General features: G+C 43.7%; 1 protein-coding gene across 8 annotated transcripts in view; it reads right to left on the minus strand.

Annotated features, from left to right (window-relative positions):
• Positions 1–11555: 11555 nt before the first annotated feature.
• The window catches only part of LOC131223929 (uncharacterized), a 29723-nt gene continuing 19587 nt past the window's right edge, over positions 11556–21691 (minus strand). For 3 of the 8 annotated variants that reach the window (XM_058219527.1, XM_058219520.1, XM_058219521.1), the window contains one exon: positions 11959–12198. In XM_058219527.1, the coding sequence (XP_058075510.1) occupies positions 12181–12198 (18 nt within the window). In that variant the 3' untranslated portion in view covers positions 11959–12180. Of the gene's footprint in view, positions 11911–11958; positions 12199–12502; positions 13186–18886; positions 19870–21691 lie in introns of those variants that run through there. The other 5 variants (XM_058219523.1, XM_058219522.1, XM_058219526.1 and 2 more) reach the window with 5 other exon arrangements.

Here is a 21691-nt window from a genome sequence, read left to right on the forward strand (position 1 = left end):
CACAAATCATAATTCCATATTCATTCAGACATTTAAACAAACAATCAGAATGCATTAAAATCAATAAAGTATACATATATATGAAATATACGAAAGACGTTGTATCTAGGCATATGTGATAGCAATCAAATCAGATATAAATCATTGCTGACATTGAAGGTCTTGAAAACCATAACCTAAACGTTTATAGTCCGCACCTTACGCCGGTAGATTCGTAACGAACTCAGTTCAAACACTAACTCGTCGTCTATAGCACAACAGCAACCTATAGTATGAAATAAGTTAGCTATTTCATCACATACTCTATTTGGATCCCTAAAACAGATTAGGGTTAGGATTTCTTACCCAAGTATGGAGTTAGAATCGCCAGAATAGCGATACTATAATGGTGGTTAAGCATATGGAGTGGTAGGGAAGAATCTCAGGAACGATCTCGCACTTTCTCACACGCTCTCTCTCTTTCCTTCTCTCTTTGCTCTCTCCTCTCCTAGGGTTTGCAAATTCGTATGTGAAGGGAGAGAGGGGGTTTAAGGCCCTTATATAGGCCTAGAACTGATGGGAATGGCCCCAGGGCCATGGTATACTTAGGTTATAGCTAAATAGTGGTTGTTTCGGTCCAACGGAGCACATCTGGAGGCCCCTTTTCTGCATACGGTCCAGAGAAAGTTCTCTGACATTGGATCTATGCCAGGTTGAGTTTTCAGTCCGATCGAATTTATGGATCGATCGTGGCGAACCAGTTTCAGTTCAACGGTCATCGGCACTCAATTAGGGCCACAAGTACACTGACCTGTGTAGGGAATTTTTCCTAATCTGAGAGTGTAATTGGGTCAGATTCTGATGGTCTGAAACTTTAGATTTAGCCTGCAAGCGAACGACTCAATTCACTTAAGTTTCAGTTCATTTTCTAAAGATATTCGCGCTTCTCACACACTTCGCTCAGGGCTTAAGTTGTGCGTTTCTGGATATTATTAGGACTTGATTTCCGAGATGTTCGTCAAGCCTAACAAGGCGGTCATAACCGTACAATCTTGGGGTAATCAGACTTTCGACGCGCGGTTTAAGTCCGATACGGAGTTTTGCGATGCTCCCGAGAGCAACTGGGTTTTGAGATTGATCCTAGATTTCAGGGTAATATAGCGTAAATGACTCTACAAGTTTTGGGTCTTACAGATCATATTTAAAGTGATCTAAGCTAATTTCACAGATAATCTCGTTTAACACTTAGTTAATTCTCATCTAATTTCTAAAAGATTTGGTCCTGAGTAATTTCTGCCTGAGGTGGTACTCGGGTCTTGGTATGAATTTTTCTGAGACGTTATAATCTACTCCCCTTAAAGAAAAAAATTCTTCCTCGAAATTAGTACATTTTCATACTCCTCAAGAATCTGAAGGTAGTTCTTACGGACCTCGGTCTCTGTCTCCTAAGTAGCCTCTTCCTGAGTGTGATGCGTCCATAATACCTTCACCAGCGGAATAACCTTACTGCGTAACACCTGCTCCTTCCTTTCTAAGATACGCATCGGTCGTAGTACATAAGAAGCGTCCTCACTCAACTGTACCTGCTCTCATTTGATAATGTGGGGAGGGTCAAGAATGTATTTCTTCAGCATAGATATATGAAATACGTTGTGTACGCCTACAAGTGGTGTGGGCAAAGCAAGGCAGCAGGCCACCACACCCACTTGGTCCAGTATCTGGAATGGGCCAATGAATCTTGGCGTAAGCTTCCCCTTCTTTCCAAACCGAAGGACTCCCTTCATGGGAAACTTTCAGAAACACATGGTCCCCAACCTCGAACTCTAGTGGTCGCCGTCTCATATTGGCATAACTCTTCTACCTGCTCTGCGCTTCAAGAAGTCGACGCCTGATAATGTCAATCTTCTCTGAGGTCGCCTGTACTAACTCTGGGCTAATCAAACTCTTCTCGCCAACCTCTGCCCAGCAATGCGGTGTTCTACACGGACACCCATACAGCGCCTCATAAGGGGTCATGCCAATGCTCGCCTGGAAGCTGTTGTTATAAGCGAACTCTGCATAAGGAAAACAGTTATCCCAGCTATCCTTGAAATCAAGCACACAAGCTCGCAGCATATCTTCCAACACCTGATTCACCCATTCCGTCTGCCCATTCAGTCTGTGAGTGGAACGCGGTACTGAACTTCAACGTCACACCCATTGCTTCCTGGATACAAGTCCAGAAGATAGAAGTGAATCATGTGTCTCGGTCTAACACAATCTCCATAGGAACTCCATGCAAACGTACTATCTCCTTGATGTACATCCTAGTCAAATCGTCTGCTGAGTTCAAAACTCTAATAGGGAGGAAATGGGCCGATTTCGTCAACCGGTTCACGATCACCTAAATGGAATCATGTCCCTTCCTCGTCTTCGGTAACCTTGAGATGAAATCCATAGAAATGAAATCCCATTTCTATTCTGCTATGGGCATGGGCTAAAGTAAACCAGGAGGTCAGCGATGCTCAGCCTTGACCTGTTGGCACATGAGACAACGGGATACAAAGTTGGCTATGTGGGCCTTCATATTGTCCCACCAGTACGAACGCTTCATGTCTCGATACATCTTCGTACTACCAGGATGCATTACCATCTTCGAATTGTGAGCAGCCTCGAGTACTTCTCTCCTCAATTCATGGAGATTCGGGACATACAGGCGGCTACAATACCACAAACCTCCATCTAAGCCAACCCTCCATTCAAAGTCTTCACTGTCTCTCACCTGCTCTCTCATCTCAGCCAAGCGTTCATCATCCTTCTTAGCCGCTACGATCCTATCATCAATAAGTGGTCGCACCTGAACGTGTGTGACGCTCTCAAATGGCTCCTCCACCATGAGCTTCTGCTTAAAATCTCGCACGAACTCTAGCATATCCCACTCGGCTATCATCAGCGGAGCCGCAAATGCTATAGCCTTCTTGTGGCTCAACGTGTCTGTCATAAGGTTGGCTTTGCTAGGATGGTAGAAGACCTCGAACTTGAAGTCCTTCAAGGTTTCCATCCATCGCCGCTGCCTCATATTCAGGTCCCTCTACGTGAATATGTATCTGAGGCTCTTGTGGTCGCAAAAGAGCGCTAACTCTTCTCCATAGAGGTAATGTCTCCAAAGCTTCAGTGCGAAGATGACGGCCACTAATTCCAGGTCATTTAGGGTAATTTTCCTCGTGTTTCCTCAACTGCCGCGACGCATAGGCAATCACCCTGTCCTTCTGCATAAGGACGCAACCCAAACCAACACGAGACGCGTCGGTGTGTATCGTATACTTAACCCCTTACTCTGACAATACTAGCACAGGGGCGAACGTCAACTTGTCCTTCAGCTCCTTAAAAGCTGCTTCTGCCTTCTCATCCCAAGTAAACTTGAGATCCTTCCGAGTTAGTTGAGACAATGGTCTGGCTATTTTGGAAAAATCCCTAATGAAGCGTCAATAGTAACCCGCCAAGCCAAGAAAACTCTTCACTTCAGTAACCGAACCGGGCTGCTCCTAGTCTTGGACTGCGGCTACCTTTGCAAGGTCCACATTATGCCTTCCTTAGACACCACATGTCTCAGGAACTTGACTTCTTCATTCTAGAAATCGCACTTCTTGTACTGAGCAAACAACTGGTTCTTTCTGAGCGTATCGAAGACTGCTCGCAAGTGCTCCTCGTGATCTTCCCGACTCTCAGAGTATATCAGGATGTTATCTATAAACACGATGACGAATCAGAATAGATACGGCCGAAACACCCTGTTCATCAGGTCCATGAACACGGCCAGTGCGTTTGTGAGTCCAAACGACATCACAAGAGACTCTTAGTGCCTAAAACTAGTCCTGAAAGTCGTCTTTTGCACGTCTTTATCCCTGGCGTGCAACTGGTGATACCCTGACTATAAGTCAATCTTCGAGAAATACTGTGCCCCCTTTAACTAATCGAACAGATCATCTATCCTGGGCAAGGGATACTTGTTCTTCACCGTCGCTTGGTTCAGCCTGCGATAATCAATACACAATCGCAGAGATCCATCCTTCTTCTTCACAAACAACACGAGTGCTCCCCAAGGAGACACGCTCGGTCGTACGAAACTCGACTCCAACAGATCATTGATCTATCTCCTTAGTTCCTTCATCTCACATGGAGGGATGCGATATGTCGGCAATGAAATGGGTGTCGCACTAGGCACCAAGTCGATAGTAAAATCGATCTCACGTCGGGGAAGCAATCCAGGAATAGTCTTGAACACATCCTGAAAATCTTGAACTATTGGCGTGTTCCCCAACGTCGGACCATCCACATGCTCTGACAAGGTAGCGTAGCAACTGATGCAGTAGTACCAACTGACCTGCACTGGGAATTAAAGGTCGTGCCTTCAGGTCCATGTGCTGTCACCACCCTAGCATCACAATCGATCTCTGCCTTCACCTCCGTGAGCCAATCCATACCGAGAATCACATCGTAATGACAAAGCGGTTCAACCATCAGGCCAAGGAGCACTATTCTACTCCTTAGGTCTATCGAACAACCCCTACACATCTTGGTAGAATCTGAGAAAGTCCTAGTGGCGGTAAGGAGTCTCAACCCAACCATAGAACTAGTTTCCAACCCTAGTCGCTTGACTGCAGCGCATAATACTATAAAGATAGTGGACCCGATGTCCACCAATAAAAAGACTGGAGTACCTCGGACATGAGCTGTGACCTCGAAAGCCATAGGTGTTGTAGGTACTGTCTCGGATGCCTCAGCTGCAAGTGAATGCACACGAGCCTGCTGAGAATGGTTCGGCTGCGGTACTATACGCCGTTGTGGCAGCCTAAATCGAGGTGCAGGCGGCCGAAATGATGGATGTTCTGGTGCTGACCGTAGAGGTGGGGCTGAAATAGCCTGAGGAAGCTGGCGGTCAATCATCTAAGGCGGCAAGAAACTGTCGTCCCTCATCCTGCTGAAACAATATCTATCTGTGTGGCCCGACCTCCCGCAGTAGGTGCACCGCAAGTCTGCTCGCCCTAGCTAAGTCGGTGGTGCCGCAAGCCTAGGAGGCGAATCCGCACGTGGCCTCTTACCTAGGAAGGGTCTGCTCGGTAGATCTAGTCGAGGCCTCTAACCCATGGGTGCTCGCATACGGGACTACCTATCCCCGTCCTGCTCAGCTCGCATAGACATGCTCACTAGCTCAGCATAGTTGGGTATGCTAACACAGCACATCTTCGAGCGGATCTCGGGTAGCAGACCCTCAAAAAATTGTCGCATACGCATCGGCTCATCAGCTAGTATCAACGGAGCGTACCTAGCCAGCTCCATGAATCTGTTCTCGTACTCAGAAATGGTCATCCCTCCCTGTCAGAGGCGAAGGAACTCTTCCCCCTTCTCATGGCGATACGTGAGAGAAAAATACTTCTTGTGGAAGCACGTTTTAAAGGCCTCCCACGTCCACACGAAGCCAACAGCAATAGTCCGAAAGACGTTGTCCCACCAAAGGCTGGCCTCCTTCTCGAACATAAAGGTGACCAACTCTACCTGCTCTACCTCAGTGCAGTGCAGCGGCTTTATCATCTTAGAGATGCGGTCAAGCCAATACTCGGCCTCCTCAAGTCTGTGAGTACCCGCGAACGTAAGGGGCCACAAGCGCTAGAATCGCTCGAACACGCCACTGGCACCCGCATTCCCAACAGAGTGCACAGGTAGTGCAGGCGGAAGTCGTCGGTCATATTGGATTCTAAGAAGCTATTGTTTGGATTCCAGTGGGTCAGTTGGCCACAAAGGAATCGCGTGCAGCGATCCCTTTCACGTGCACTCTTAAGACTCTTCTCACTAGCATGGACTTCGCCAAGCGGTATCCCCATGAGTCGGGCTATTAAGCCAACATCAACCGTGGCCTCCCGCCTTCCCATGGGAATCTTGAATTGCAAAGGCTCCAATGTTGGCTCTTAAATATGGGCATAGAAGGCTAGGACAGTGCCCACATTCGCACAAGACTTGCCCTCAAATATAGGGCCCCACTCGGCATCCATCAGGCGGTCCATCACCAAATATTCCCCAAAAAGCCTCTCGTCCACGTGTGCTTCAAAAAGGACGCTATGGCCATCAAATCTTTCATGGGACAGATCCACCAGTAGAGCTCTTTCGAGGGGAACCTAGGGATCGAGGTCCCACTTTGTCCTTATCTCTCGATCGGTGCTTGTACCTGCGGCGGCGCTTTTCGGCCTCCTTGAACGAGTAGGGCGGCTAGGCCCGGCTTCATCCGTGGAAGCCCTCTTCTTCCCCATGAGAGAAAGAAGCGTGGAGATGGAGAAAATAGTCGTCACAAGCTCGAAAAGATCCATTGGAGTGAAATAATGTGGAGGGATAGGATGGGTTGTTGGACTTTGAGATTTTTGAGACACAAGGAGTGTTTATGTACTCAAATGAGAGGGATTAAGGGAGATAGGTAGTTGTGGAAGATGGATTTGAGAGAAATGATGGAAGGTGGGTATACAATAAAGAAGATATGAGGATGGAGGGGTGGATTTGAGAGAGAAGAAATGGGTTTTTGAGAAAAAGGAAAGCTTGGAGTTAGGTGGGGGGTAGAATGAAGCAAATGAAAGAAATAAAAGGGATCCCACGTGATTTCGTGGGTCCCACAGCAGCACACAAGTGCCAGCCCGACAGGCCCGAATGACCAGACTGGCGAGGCCTCGCCGATCCCTGGACAATCCGGCGATGGCTCGCCCTAAGGACGATGCCATCCCCGGGGGGGGTTGCTGGAAATGTGCGGGGTCCACTTTAGCCCCCCTCCGATTTGCACTATTTGGGCCCCCGACTCCGTTTGAGTCGTTCGGGTTCCATCTCGCGTATATTCGCGCTTTTCAGTTTGTTCGAGTATGGGATCTGTCAATTCATCATCTAAACCCGTCGGTTGATGGTCTAGGAAAGATCTGGGGTCACCACGCATGATCTCAGATGTGTACAGGCCTCGATTTCAACGATCAGTTTCACCTGACAGCGTAAATGGAAATCCTATGGTTGTTTCTACATTTCATCGCACCCTCCTAAGTCAAAGTACGTCAGTGTGCGTCATGTTACCATAACCCAGGTACAGTTTAATCCAAATCATGATATGATACCAACTTGTAACGCCCTGAAAATAGGGGGGTTGAGCAGGAGCCCAACTCCCGAGTTCCAATGCATCACTTATGCAATATAGAAAGTGGTGATTAAATGTTGTCCGTGTTAGTGCATTATACATGAGTGGGATTATACCAAAACAGCATATCATACTCCAAAGACAGTTAAATTTCGCAAGCGGAAGACTGTGATAGATATATATATAAAACATATAAGTGGTAGTGCGTCTCCGGAGTATAATCATGTTCCATGTTAAACAATTACATGTATCATTTCAAATTACCAAAATATCAAAGGTGTAGGTCTGTCTACATCATGAAATCCCTGTAGCCCCGACAATCAAAATGCGGGCTACATGAACCCGCCTGAATACTGCATATACGAGAACTCCTCCTCATCGACATCAAAATTAGGCTCAGCTTCATAAGCCGCATTGTCATCTGCAACTAAGACAGAGTCTGGTTGGTGTTTTAAAATACCGTCCCAGAGTGGGAGTGAGTGATCAACTCAGTGGAACTACAAGGCAAAGGTTAACATGTTATCAATTTAGTCAAGCAGTAATGATAACACAGTACAACAATCATGTCCTATATTACTCTTATTAATGCAAGCATGGTATGTGATAATGATGCATGCCCTCGCCTACACTCCCTCAGTGACTTCATCTCATGTTCGCGCATGGCATCCTCCCGAAACGTGCGCTTCCTCGCCAAAGCACATGCAATGCGGTGCATAATCGTGTTAGCCAATACTTAATTAGGTTTATTTATACAGCAGAATTGGGAAGCTAAGGTACCTCCCTTATATCATTTCTCAAACAATGATCCATCTAGGGTCGTCAATCCTAGTTAGTCTCATATGATAGATAGTTTCAGGTCGCTAGGAGCAGCTCGTCACCTCAGCGCAGGCCTGGTTTATACTTGAGGTTACTGTGGAAAGGCTCGTCACCTTAACGTAGTCCTAGTGTATGCTCGAGGTTACTACGGGCTCGTCACCTGATCGTAGGCTGACAGCTCGAATACAGTGTCCCATACCACCATATTCGGCTCACGAGTCTAAGTTGCTCACTGGTCACTACGAGGAGGCTCGTCGCCCCAGCGTAGGCCGACAGCTCGACCACGGTGTCCCATACTACCATGCCCGGCTCCTGAGTCTTATCGGATCGAGGTACCAAGGTTAAATGAGCTTTTCACTGGTGAGTTTGGTACCTTAGATTCAAATAGTAGCGTCTATACATGGTGAACATACATTGGGCTAATCGGGTTACTTGACAAACTCGACTAGTACGAGCGTACATTGTATAATCGACATGGAGCGCATACACGCCCCTTGTGGCCTAACCACTATCGATAATCACCGTACAACTCGGATTCCTCGAACATATCCGTCGTGGCTAAACCAGTTCGGCCGCCAATTGTAAGCCATTACCGATTGCCTGGACTACGTTGTAGCCCCAAATCACACTCCAAACAATAGACATTCATATGTGTTAGTCCAGATCGCAAGTAGCAACCAATTTAAATATAAATCTCATCTCAGCATTCTTACAAGCATATGGAGTACACGTTAACATACATAAGCATTTCATCCATAAATCACATAGTAGTAAGATAGATTACATGAAGAAAACTGTAACTATAGATAAGGGAATTGAGAATCCTATCTCAACACCCTCATTACATACCTTTAAACAAGCATTTTCTCATCCAGGTATTTTATCAAACACTTAATCTACACAAATTAACATACATGTAATATAGTAGTTATAACAGGTATTATAGCAAATCCTTTCACAAGGGAGTTGCCACACGTACAACAATCATGCATACCCAAACAACAATCATGGCAAGCACAAATCATAATTCCATATTCATTTAGACATTTAAACAAACACTCAGATTGCATTAAAATCAATATAGTATACATATATACGAAATATACGGAAGACATTGTATCTAGACATATATGATAGCAATCAAATCAGATATAAATCATTGCTGACATTGAAGGTCTTGAAAACCATAACCTAAATGTTTATAGTCCGCACATTACGCCAGTAGATTCGTAACAAACTCAGTTCAAACACTAACTCGTCGTCTACGGCACAACGGCAATCTATAGTATGAAATAGGTTAGATATTTCATCACATACTCTATTTGGATCCTTAAAACAGATTAGAATTAAGATTTCTTACCCAAGTACGGAGTCAGAATCACCAGAATAGCGATATGGCAACGGTGGTTAAGCACATAGAGTGGCAAGGAAGAATCCCAGGAACGATCTCCCACTTTCTCACACACTTTCTCTCTTTCCTTCTCTCTTTACTCTCTCCTCTCTCCTAGGGTTTGCAAATTCGGTTGTGAAGGGAGAGAGAGGGTTTAAGGCCCTTATATAGGCCTAGAACTGATGGGAATGGCCCCAGGGCTATGGTATACTTAGGTTATAGCCAAATAGTAGCTGTTTCAGTCCAACGGAGCACATCTGGAGGCCCCTTTTCTCCATACGGTCCAGAGAAAGTTCCCTGACATTGGATCTATGCCAGGCTGAGTTTTCAGTCCGATTGGATTTGTGGATCGACCGTGGCAGACCAGTTTTAGTTCAACGGTCATCAGCACTCGATCAAGGCTACAAGTACACTGACTTATGTAGGAAATTTTTCCTAATCCAAGGGTGTAATTGGGTCAGATTCTGACGGTCTGAAACCTTAAATTTGGCTTGCAAGCGAACGACTCAATTCACTTAAGTTTCAGTTCATTTTTTAAAGATATTCGCGTTTCTCACACACTTCGCTCTAGGCTCAAGTTGTGTGTTTTTAGATATTATTAGGACTTGATTTCCGAGATGGTCGTCAAGCCCAACAAGGCGGTCATAACTGTATAGTCTTGGAGTAATCGAACTTTCGACGCGCGGTCCAAGTCCGATATGGAGTTTTGCGATGCTCTCGAGAGCAACTATGTTTTGAGATTGATCCTAGATTTCAAGATAATATTGCGTAAATGACTCTACAAGTTTTGGGTCTTGCTGATCGTATTTAAAGTGATCTAAGCTAATTTCACCGATAATCTTGGTAATTGAGTCTTGGTATGGATTTTTCTGAGACGTTACACTCTGGGTTGAGTATGAGTTATGCTCGACCAACCCAAGACCGTAGTTCTTTGGATGAGAGTTCCGATCCGGAGTTGCGACTCCTCGAAGGAGAGCTCAGCTAGGTCATAATTCCCTGGAGAAGAGCTCAGCTCAGCCAACCTAGGACCGTAATTCGGAAGCTTGATCGGACCCGATGTAATATTTTCCTTCTGAGGCCCTATGAATCGGTTCATTTTGCCCAGGTCTACCCTTATTGGTCCTGCTCAGATTTCCCCATAACAATCCCTATCAGGTCGGGCCAGGCTACCAATTAAAAAGAGGCCTAGTTAAACCAAGCCCAACGGGCTAGCAGGGCCCATTGATACCCTTAGGGAAGCCGATCAAGAGACTCTATCCTATGCAATCTGCATTTCTGAACAATTTCTTCCACTTGGAAGAATTAGAGACTGATCGAGAGAGAAGAAGCTAGACATCACCAATTTCAAGCACAAGAAGCCTGTATAAAGTATTGGGTAGTGAAGGAGATTGAAGAAATCTTGGTTGAAATTAGATACTTGTCGAGCCATGACCACCATCTTTTTATGGTTGGAATGAGGCACGAGTAGAACCCATTATTCAGCTGGAAGGCTCAGAGACTGGAGTGAGTGCCCAAAGCTAGGTCTGAGAAGGTACATCCTTGCCTCACACGACTTTTTAAGGCCATTGCTCTGTTTCTAGTAGCATTTGAACATCCCCAGTCACCTAGATCAAGAACCAAAGCAGCTGCGACAATATAAGTCAACGATGGGGGGTGAGGGTGGGGGCATGGGGAACTGCCGATGGACTCAAAACCATAATCACTCATTTTCCTCACCTCTTAAATTTTATTGCTTCTAGATAGATGGCTATTGTTCAACAACTGCATTACATGGGGGTTTGGAGGCTACTTCTATCTATAGTCTCAACTACAACTTACTCTAACCTTAACCATAGCTTCTGCTGGCCTTGTGATCACCTATTTGCACATCAGCATCACCACTGCCCAAGTGGGCCATCTGGGAGAACGTTTAAAAATTGTTCTGAATTTCAGCGACTTTTTTATTTTATTTTTTCAATCACGGCAGATGGGGTAACTGATGAGCTTACCCACCTTTCCTAGCGTGGGGGGATTATGTTTATTGCCAAACACCCTTTTTAGGAAACTATGAGAAAGGAAAAGTTGTTTCCCTTCGGGTCCTGTTTGGATTCATGGAAAGGAAAGGAAAGACCATTTCCCATGAAAATGTTTTTCTATTTATTTTTATTTTTTTAAGGAAATATAGGGAAACACCATTTCTCATTTCCTCTTTTTGTCGAAAAATCAACAAATTTATTTTCCCCACCCTCAGAAATGAATTTTTCTGCAATCGAAGAAAATGAACTTCTCAAGAGTCATACACACAAGTGCCACTACCTATCTCCAATCCCCTCACATGTGCAAATGTTCTGCTGTCCATCTTCTATTGTGCCAAACACGTGCCACTATGCCACGTGTGCGACCATCCATCTTCACTTGGGCCCCACATGTACAAAGCACCGCATGTGCCAAATTTCCATTGTCAATCATCTGTTGTGTCACACACATGACACTGCCACGTGCCACCATCCATCTTCACTTGGGCCCCACATGTACAAAACGCCTACAATGTGTCACAAGTGCCAACTTTCCATTGTTCATCTTCTGTTGTGTAGCACATGTGACACTGCCATGTGCCACGTATTATCACAAATGAACTGATTTCAGTGGAAGATTGCGGATAATTTGTGTCTCAATCAAGAAAATAATATTCTCATCAAAGAAGTAATCAAAAAGTAACTCAAAATCATCAAGTCCGATTGGGATGAAAAGAGAATTGCTACTTTCAGGTGCAGGAAAACATTTTCAGTCTTCCTACAGGAGCTTGAGTATGCATTTGAATGAATCTTTCTAGCTGAATTCCATTTGATTCTTTGAGGCTCCCGAAGTCCTTCCATCACCTTTTATAACCGCACTGCACAGACAATTTAGGGTTCAAACCAACAACTATTTAAAGGCAAACGAAAGCATCTTCAGCTTCATTGTCATATTCTGCTTGAAGGAAAGTATTTCCATTGAAGAGTCACAGAATACTTAAAACCTATTTCTCGTCAGTGGGGCACATAAAACTCATAAAGAGAGAAAAAAGGGGCAAAGATTGACATGGGAGGGATACTTGCTCCCAATCTCTACCATACACATGGTACACGTGCTGTATATGGTGGTACATGTAAATTGATCAAAAAAAATAAATAAATAAATAAATCATCAGTGTCCCGACAGCCCAACCACAATGGTTTCATGTTTAATCAATGTCCTACAATGATTGGTTTTCTGTTAAAAAGAGCTATTTGGACAGATCCACCAGAGAATTTCCAAAACTATACCAATTTCCATCGAGTCATACAGCTTCTAGTTTCAAACGAACAATTGGTGCTTTCAACAAGCTTTCCATACTAAACCAATTATTTACCATTTTGGCAACAAATTTTTGTAGTCAAAGAAAATGCCAGATGGGTGGAGATACATATTTACCAGAACAAAGGAGAATGCACAAACCTGCAAGTTCCAACCAAGGTCACCCAGATTGTGGGTCAGGCCGGTTTTTGTTATGGGAATGGGGACAAGGTATTGACTGCAAGTTTTACTCAAACCATATTGACTGCAAAGTAGCAAGAACAGAAATTCGCCACAGGATGGATTTCCTTTTGCACTTCCTCACACCACTATGCCGTGCCTGAAACAGCTCCCCAACCAGACATGGCATGATCCAAACCACGCCAGAGAGCTCAAGGAACCTCCATCATATCTCCCTCACAAAGAGGCAGGTGATGAAAAGATGGCTCATGAGCTCCAACATCTGGTTGAAAATGTTAGCAAATACTAACAGTGACGAAGCGGGAGTCGAAGTCTGGAGCATAATTCGAAATGAGAGTGACACCTAGTTAGAAGGATCCTGCAACTACAGACGGGTGATGGAGCATAGCCTAAGACAAGAAGCAAGGGTGTCAAATAATCATTTTGGCTTCATGCTAGGGAGACCAACAATCAATGTAATTTTTCCTTTTCGACAATTTCCAAAAATGCAGAGAGTGAAGAGGAATTGGCAGTGTTTTTGTTGGCATAGAGAGATATTCCATCAAATGGCTTCCCTTCATGGGGTATTTCTGAGTAACATATTGTGGCATACTTAGCAATGAGAATGATAGGAAATATGGCATGTCACTCAAATTAGAAGTAGAATAGAAGGGATTGGGTGATAAGATGGATGATTGTCACGTTCAGGGTAGCCCCAATAGGAGCGAATTATGGGTAAGAACAATCATAACACAGCAGTTCAGTTAGGAATAAGCGTACAGACATGGAAGCATCCACCTCTCTAAGGCTTGTCGATGGATGAATACATTCTTATTTGTACAGTGATTAGAGTCCATTCACTGTCAATTTACTGTTTGTAATGATACGATTGGGTTTATAGGATGTTTAGAGGCTAAGGATTGAGATTTGGTTTGCCGATCAAGAAAAAGGACAGACTAGGTTATGTTAGAAGCCTTGGATAATATATTCTTGGGGCTAAACAGCGTTATAGAGTAGGTTTAAGGGTGCACATTTGGGCAGATTTGGGGTACGATTTACGGTTTATCATTGACAAAATTTCTGGATTTTGGTAGAATTGAGAATTTGGGGAAATTATTTTTTTGGGCTTTGGCCTTCAAAGAAATAGAGTTTTTGGCAAATACGGATTTTAGAGTCAAGAGGAATATCAGGGTTTTGGCCAAATTTTAATTGGCTAGAGAAATTTGGGGGTTTGGCAAAATTGGAGTTTACGATTGGAAATTTTGAGAAATTTAAGGACATAAATTTACAAAAAATTGAGATGGGTTAGTGCTTGGGAATGAAGGTGTGAGTTACAACCATTGTTCAAAGTATCTCCAATATTATCGAAATATCCCTGATATTATCCGTATCTCTGGCTCGATGAAATATCGCACTGTCGATATTCCAAAATATCAATAGATGTTTAGATGGATAAATGGGATTGATGGGATCATTGGACTGGTTTCTTACAACAACACATGCATTTAGGCCCCTATTAAATGGAGACTTATTATATGTACATTATTTTTGCAATTCCTAAATATGCAAATATATGTATTTTAGGATCTCCTAAAGTTTCATTGAAAAATTTCGTCGTTTTCCTCGCGTTTCCTGCTGATACTTAGAACACTGGTTACAACAAGGCTAGAGGAAAGCCGGGAGGTGGGTCACAAAGACCCAAGAATGAACTTGCTCTCTTACCAAAATTGATGTAGGAAGTCTAGCAAACAATCTAAACTTCCGATTAGAGGATGAAAAGGTACCAATTTCAAAAATCAAATCCTTCACCAGTGCACCACAATTTATCTTCAAACAACTCATGATTAGCAACGAAAGAACACCATTTAAAGGATAATATGTGGAAGTGCTCCATGCAAAGCCTAAGGCATTGCAACAATGAGGTTCAAGGGCATCGTGATGGGATTTCACGGCGATCGCAGCGGAATTTAATATTTCTTCAATCAAAACACAAAATCCCATCTTCCAGTATCTCCCAATGACATATACATCAGATTTCTGTAGGAATCTAAACGCAAAAGATCGATAATATACCTATAGACGTGATCCAACAACATAGAATGATCCCATGCCAATGATGACCCTCCAACCTAGGATGTCTCTCCCTAATCTATCTCGGTACCAAAGAGTTCAATAACCCGAAGCAACTCCTCTAATGTGTGCTAAGGAGAACTCAACCATCCATAGAAATAGGCCACATAGATGAAGGTGGAAGAAGGGAGAACTCCTCTCTCTGCTCTCCCTCTAAACTCTCTCTAGCTCACACTCCCAAGGGTTGGGACATCCAGGGCTGCTCACATGCTCCCCTCTAGGGTAGCATCTGAATATAAAGTAGGAGGATAAGCTTCCATGGGAGTCCCAGTAAAGTGCTCCACTACTCTATGCACAACTTTGTAACCTATTGTGAGAGAGGTGTAGCAATATGCCTCACCCATGCATGTACTAATGATTTAATCCTCCCACTGTCATGGCCATCCATTAGAGATCTATATCCCATGCTGATCAAAGAGTGGACCATCCGATCTAGACTATCGGGCAATCATCAAGTGCGATCAAAACAAAACTTCAATGGTTGAAAACCCTTAAAAAGCCAATCAAAACATTTCAAGAGCTAGGCCTAGCAGAAAAAATCACTTCTTGGGTTCCTGATCTAATAGATCTAGCCAATAAACAGTCCCTAGGTAAAACTAAGTGGGTACCCTGTTGACCCATGCAAGAATCAATGATTCCTAATGGAAGTACCCAACCACATCCACTTCTAATGACCTTTAGGTAGCCTCGTGGGAAGAGCCAAAGCCTACCAGTTAGGGTCGTGATCCTTACACGTCCTCAAGTAAAGGATTAATCAATTGCATGCAACATCAAGTCCAAATCATCATGATCATCTGATCCAAGCTAATGGCCCCCCAAACCAATGACTTGAACTCAATCCAACCAATGTAAGTGTCCTAAAGGTCCGACCTTGATCGTGTATCCATGGTACACTCACACTTCTATGTGGCCAAAGCCTACCAGTTAGGGTCGTGATCCTTACACGTCCTCAAGTAAAGGATTAATCGATTGCATGCAACATCAAGTCCAAATCATCATGATCATCTGATCCAAGCTAATGGCCCCCCAAACCAATGACTTGAACTCAATCCAACCAATGTAAGTGTCTCAAAGGTCTGACCTTGATCGTGTATCCATGGTACACTCACACTTCTATGTGGGTTAAAGGAGAAGGCACGCTAATACCAAGTTGGATCCCTGATGGTGGAGACTGTCCATCCTAACCCAAGTTTGTTCCCTTACACAAGACAATTGTACATCTCATGATAAAATGACCACAGGTGTTTCCTACATACATGTAGCGATCATGGCATATATAGGGTACTGAAATCCGTGGACCAAGATTCTCCCCAAGCAATGAGCATCATGACTAATCCCTAGATCTTAAGGCCTACAGAGGATTTGCTCCTAAACCAACGCATAAATGTGCGTGTGTGTGTGTGTTGGGGGGGGGGGGGGGGTGTGGGTTTGTTCTATGAGGTCGACCTCATGGGAACTTCCTATGAGGTCAAGCTATGCCCCATGCATTTTATGGGTCCCCTTTAGGTTATGAGATATCCCACAAACCAATCGTATACGGAACTCGGGTGGCCCATACCATTTAAAACCATGTGAAGACATGCCTAAAACATATAAAATCAATTGGTGGGGCCCACCTAAGTTTTGGATGCGGCTAAAACTTGGCCTGACCCCTCGTTCAAGTGGGACACACACAATGGATGGGCTGGATTTGTGAACCATATATCGGTGGGCCCAATAAATGATTATGAATGTTTTAATGGGAGGATAACCCCTCTCAACTGTTGTATGTGGTGTGACCCACCCAAGTCATGCATTGACTTGATTTTTAAGCTCGTGGCCCACTATTCAATGGTTCATCTGACTGATGGGGTAGATGTTCGACACATATCACGGTGGGCCCAAGGCCCCACACAGCTTGACCTCATGGGAAGTTCCCATGAGGTCGACCTCATAGTACCATTTCCCTATAAATAGTTCAGGGTGACACTACACACTAAGGCACATCAAGGTGTCCATAAGGGACTCATGATCATCATGATCTACGGTGGAGATGAGCCCCATCCCATCCACATGGCTAGTGGATTAGGGCTAATGTTAGTTTTCCAGGGAACATACTCCAACAATCTCCCACTTGCCCCAAAAACAATCTGCGTTCAAATTCATTAAGCACTATGTTGAAGCAAGACTTCTTAGTTAAGAGAATTGAGAAGATGAAATAATCCTCTTTAAGTCCACTCAATCTCTCTTTAACTCCCACTGCCTATACCTAGTTCCATTGTTGTCTCATACCGTTGCCCTTCTAACCTTGTGATAAATATTTGATCACCAGACAACCTAGGTTCAAACAAGAACCCTATGATCCATGAAAGAGTGGCACCACACCCTCACCCCCCAACCTGGGTTCAACTCCCACTGTAGCTTTTGTTGATGTACCACTTTAAACCCCAAATTAATGGAAGGAATGATGCAACAAGAAATGTGTCAAAATTTTCTACGTTGTTCTTCACTGATCAGGTTATGGTCCACAAAGAGGCAGATTTTCAAAGTTCTTCATGCTGAACGTTGTATTTGATCCAGCAAGAAATGTGTCAAAATTTTCTACGTTGTTCTTCACTGATCAGGTTATGGTCCACAAAGAGGCAGATTTTCAAAGTTCTTCATGATGAACATTGTATTTGATCCGGTGTTTCCCATATCGATATCACGTTACATATCGCACCCTTGAGCTACGGATGCGTATCGGTTATCGCATTGGAAATATCGGTTATATCACGGAATTTATCACACTATTTGGGAAACATGAGGAAACATTGGGAAATTGGTCGAATTTTTCAATGAAACTTCAGGTATTGTTAAAAAATACATCAATAAACCCTCTTAAATCATAACATCACAAAAATCAAGTGCACATAATAGGTTTCCTTTGTATAGGGTCCTAAGCTATGAGTTGTTTGACAAAACTGATGCAAGTATATTCAAAGTCTATTCATATAACTTTTAATATAAGGCATGTATGGAAATATAAGCAACACATTTAAAAGCAAAAGTAGTACACTATAAATATAACTATGAATAATGTGTGTGGATGTGGTTCAGACCCACATAGAGCTATGAGGAGGCTCAAACTCATCATCATCATCTCAATATGGCTAGGAATAGTACTGTTGCTCCACAAATCAACATTATTGTGCCCAGGTCGTAGTAGAATGGTACTAACAAAGATGCTCTATGATATAACACTAGTACTCATCCTCTATGAGGTGACTAGCATGCTCATTTGTGGGCACTGCATAATCATCACAACCAGTGGCTGGCATGGATCAGGAGTGGGCGCATATGTAGCTCTTGACTATCCATACTCTTAGTCATATCCAAACTGGATATCCCTATTCGTATGTGAAAGTGAATTCCTAACTGTAGTCAAAAAATGATATGCCGCAATTGTGGGAGTCACTTACCACATATCCACCAAGTCTGTGTCCATATCTATATTGTGGCACATAACTCGAGCTATCCCTCCTATGTTTGTAATCCATATCCATACTGTGGCATAAAACTCAAGCTACCCTCCCTCGTCCATGATCCAAACTATATAATGCAAGGGCAACACCGGGCTCGAGTGGGGTAGCCTGTGAGATGTAGGGGCACACTCGAGGTGGGCGGCCCGTGTGAAGCGGGTGGCTCGTGTGAGGCGGAATCTATGTGATGTGGCCCACGAGAGGGGTTCAACCGAGGACCTAACCTATGGGATGTGGGGCATGAGCTATGAGATAAGGGGATTGATTCATCACGCTCTATCAGTTTGAGCTTTTAGAAAAAGTGGTTAGTTGTCCTGCGTCAAAGCGATATCAGAGCGGGATGTCTCATGTTTGAGACTCCTCACCGGGGGTGATTAATGCAGAGGCATTTTCACACCAGGCTCAAGTAGGGTAGCCTGTGAGATGCAGGGGCACACTCTAGGTGAGTGGCTCGTGTGAGGTGGAACCCATGTGATGTGGGGCCCACGAGGAGGGTTCGATCGAGGACCAAACCCATAGGATGTAGGGCCTGGGCTATGAGATAAAGGGATTGATTCGCCACACTCTATCAGTTCAAGCTTTTAGAGCAAGTGGTTACATTGCCTCTCATCAACATGGGTCCCTCATACACTTTGTTAATAACTCATCTAAATTTCTCAACTTCTAGGTCTGCTTCTTCTTCAATAGCTTCTAACGTGTGTATGCTTTATTAATGACAAGGCGCGGCAATAGTTCTTGTAAGCGAGAACTATGGTTAGTGTCCTGGGTGGCATGATCAGAATCTCTCCCCAATGAATAGGCTAAGAGGCCTCTAAGACTAACTCCCAGAATGAGTTGTGTTGCTGCCACCACCATCCCTGTCACCTCCATCATCATCGTCATCACCATCGCTAGACCCATCACCAACATCGCTCTGAGTGTCAGATAAAGTCTCACCACCATGTGCCCCACATGATAATGACTACCGTGGGCTGCCCTTTAGACTTCTCGTCAATCAGAGAAAAGCTTCTTCAAGAGATCTAGCCTACAATACGTGAGCATCAACATCAATCCCCTGTGACGCTACCTCCTCCACTGTATGCAAATTTGGTCCATCTGAAGTGTCCAAATAAACCAACTTAACCCACTCGTAAAGTGGATCCTCTATATCCTCTTCAACATATGCATTCTGACCGATTGTCATCAAGTCCAACGGGTCTCCTTGTGTTTTTCTTATTTCTTCTGTGCCTAGTAGCCTCTCTTATAGCTTCATGATGTATTAGCAGTACACTAGCTTTTGAAGCCTCTCGTACCCAAATCTGTTGCGCTTGTTCATGTGAATGAGAGAGAATGTGCTCCAATTTCTTTTACACGGTGAGGAGGACACCATCTATGTGAGTACACGGACAGTCAACCGCTACAAAGCTCGCCATCACTCCCATACATGGCCCACCATTTGCCTGCGAAATAGATAATCTTTTCCTTAGCTTCACAGTTACGATCAAATTATGAAAACTACCTTTAAGTTGTAAGAGGTAACTAATGTAGAAACTTCGCATGCCATCATCTAGTACCTTGCCCTTTACACTGTCAGTGTATCACATGTCACTTCTCAAGATGTTTGGTAAGCATTGTGCATAGGTTGAAAAAGATTTGACTGTATTTCTTATGAAATGGCTTGAGCAATAAGCATAAATTTCATCTCTTTGTGTGGAAGTAAGTGTTCAAACCAAGAAAGGCATGGTAGTGCTTAGGGTGACCCTAGTTCTCTAATTTATATGAATAAGGTGCTTCTCAACAAGTTGCTATGAAGATTTCGAGTAGAGGATAGCTTGTGGAAACATGTAATTCATTGCAAATATGGACGCCAGCAAGAGGGTGGTAGAGCTTCAGTAGTTTCAAAAGTTGCATGGGTTGGAGGGGGTTTTCAATGGCTGTCGATGATAGCACTTGGAGATGGTTCAAGATTCTATTCTAGAAAGATGTCTGGTGTGAAAATAAGTATGCTTCTCATGCCATATCAGGTGGCAACAGCGAGAGTATCTAGATCGGCTTGATTTTTGGTTCATCTAATAGTCAAGGTGGGTTGAATTTATATGATGAGTTGATGTCACACACACACGCCATGTGGGCTCCACAGTCCTTAGCTCAACTTTTAGAAAATAGATGAGGGGATTTTGGCCATTTCACAATCCAGGAAGCACATTGTAGGATTTTTAAGAAATCAAGGCATTGGTTGGTAAAATCAAAATTCTTGAGGAATTTTGCATTAAAATCCCTATGAATTAAGCATGGGAAGTGAGAGAGATGAAGGTTCAAGTAGCAAATATTATGCAACAAGAAATGGATAAAAACAGGAAGCTCATAAAGTATGCATGTAGAATAAATTTGTACGTGCTAAATGCCAACTTTGCACTCAAATGATTTGTGTGAGAATTTAGCTGCAAGATCCTTCCAACTTGGTGTTGTTCCCACTTTAAACCACGCTTCAGACTTGCGCTCCTACTCTTGATTCCTAGAAGTTTATACTTGATCGCAACAAAAAGACATGCTGGAAGACAAAAACCTTGAAATTGAGAGATCCGCAAGTGATGCAAGCACTGATCAAACTCAACTTCAAGATTAAAGAACAAGAGAAAGGGAATCCACCCCCTTCTATTCTTCCTTCTTCTCTCGAGGCCTATTTGGACTAGCTGAAACGTAAATTAAGAAATGTTTCCATGGAAATGACATTTTTGTTGTTTGTTTTTGTAAATTTCCTAAAAACATTGTTCCCATCTCCCTCATTTCTATTTTTTTTTGAAAAAATGCCATTTGTCACTTGCCTGCAACAACACTTTATTAAAAAGCCACAAAGGTGGACAAAGAATACAACACCAAGCAACCAAAACAATCGAAAAGGAAGGCTGCCATCAGCAGGCATAAGCAAGGCCGCCCAACTGGACACTAAACTTTTCACTTTACAAATGACCTCCTCAACACCTATACACTTATTTCTAAAACAACGCCCGTTCCTAGCTCCCCACAGGGTCCAAAAAACAGCCAAAATGAGCAATCTCCAAACAGCCTTTCCAACTCTACCAAATTCTCCCTTGTGCCATGCCCAAAGTAATTCGTCAACTAAGTTTGGCATCGCCCAACCTACCTTGATGAGATTGAGGAGATGGCTCCACACTCTGCTGGCAAAGAAGCAATGGATGAAGAGATGATTGAAAGACTCCCCATTTTCCATGCACATCAAGCATAGATTAGGCAGAGCCAGTGTTTTAAATAGCTACACTA

This window comes from Magnolia sinica, chromosome 13 (genome assembly GCF_029962835.1).
Source record: "Magnolia sinica isolate HGM2019 chromosome 13, MsV1, whole genome shotgun sequence".
NCBI lineage: Eukaryota > Viridiplantae > Streptophyta > Magnoliopsida > Magnoliales > Magnoliaceae > Magnolia > Magnolia sinica.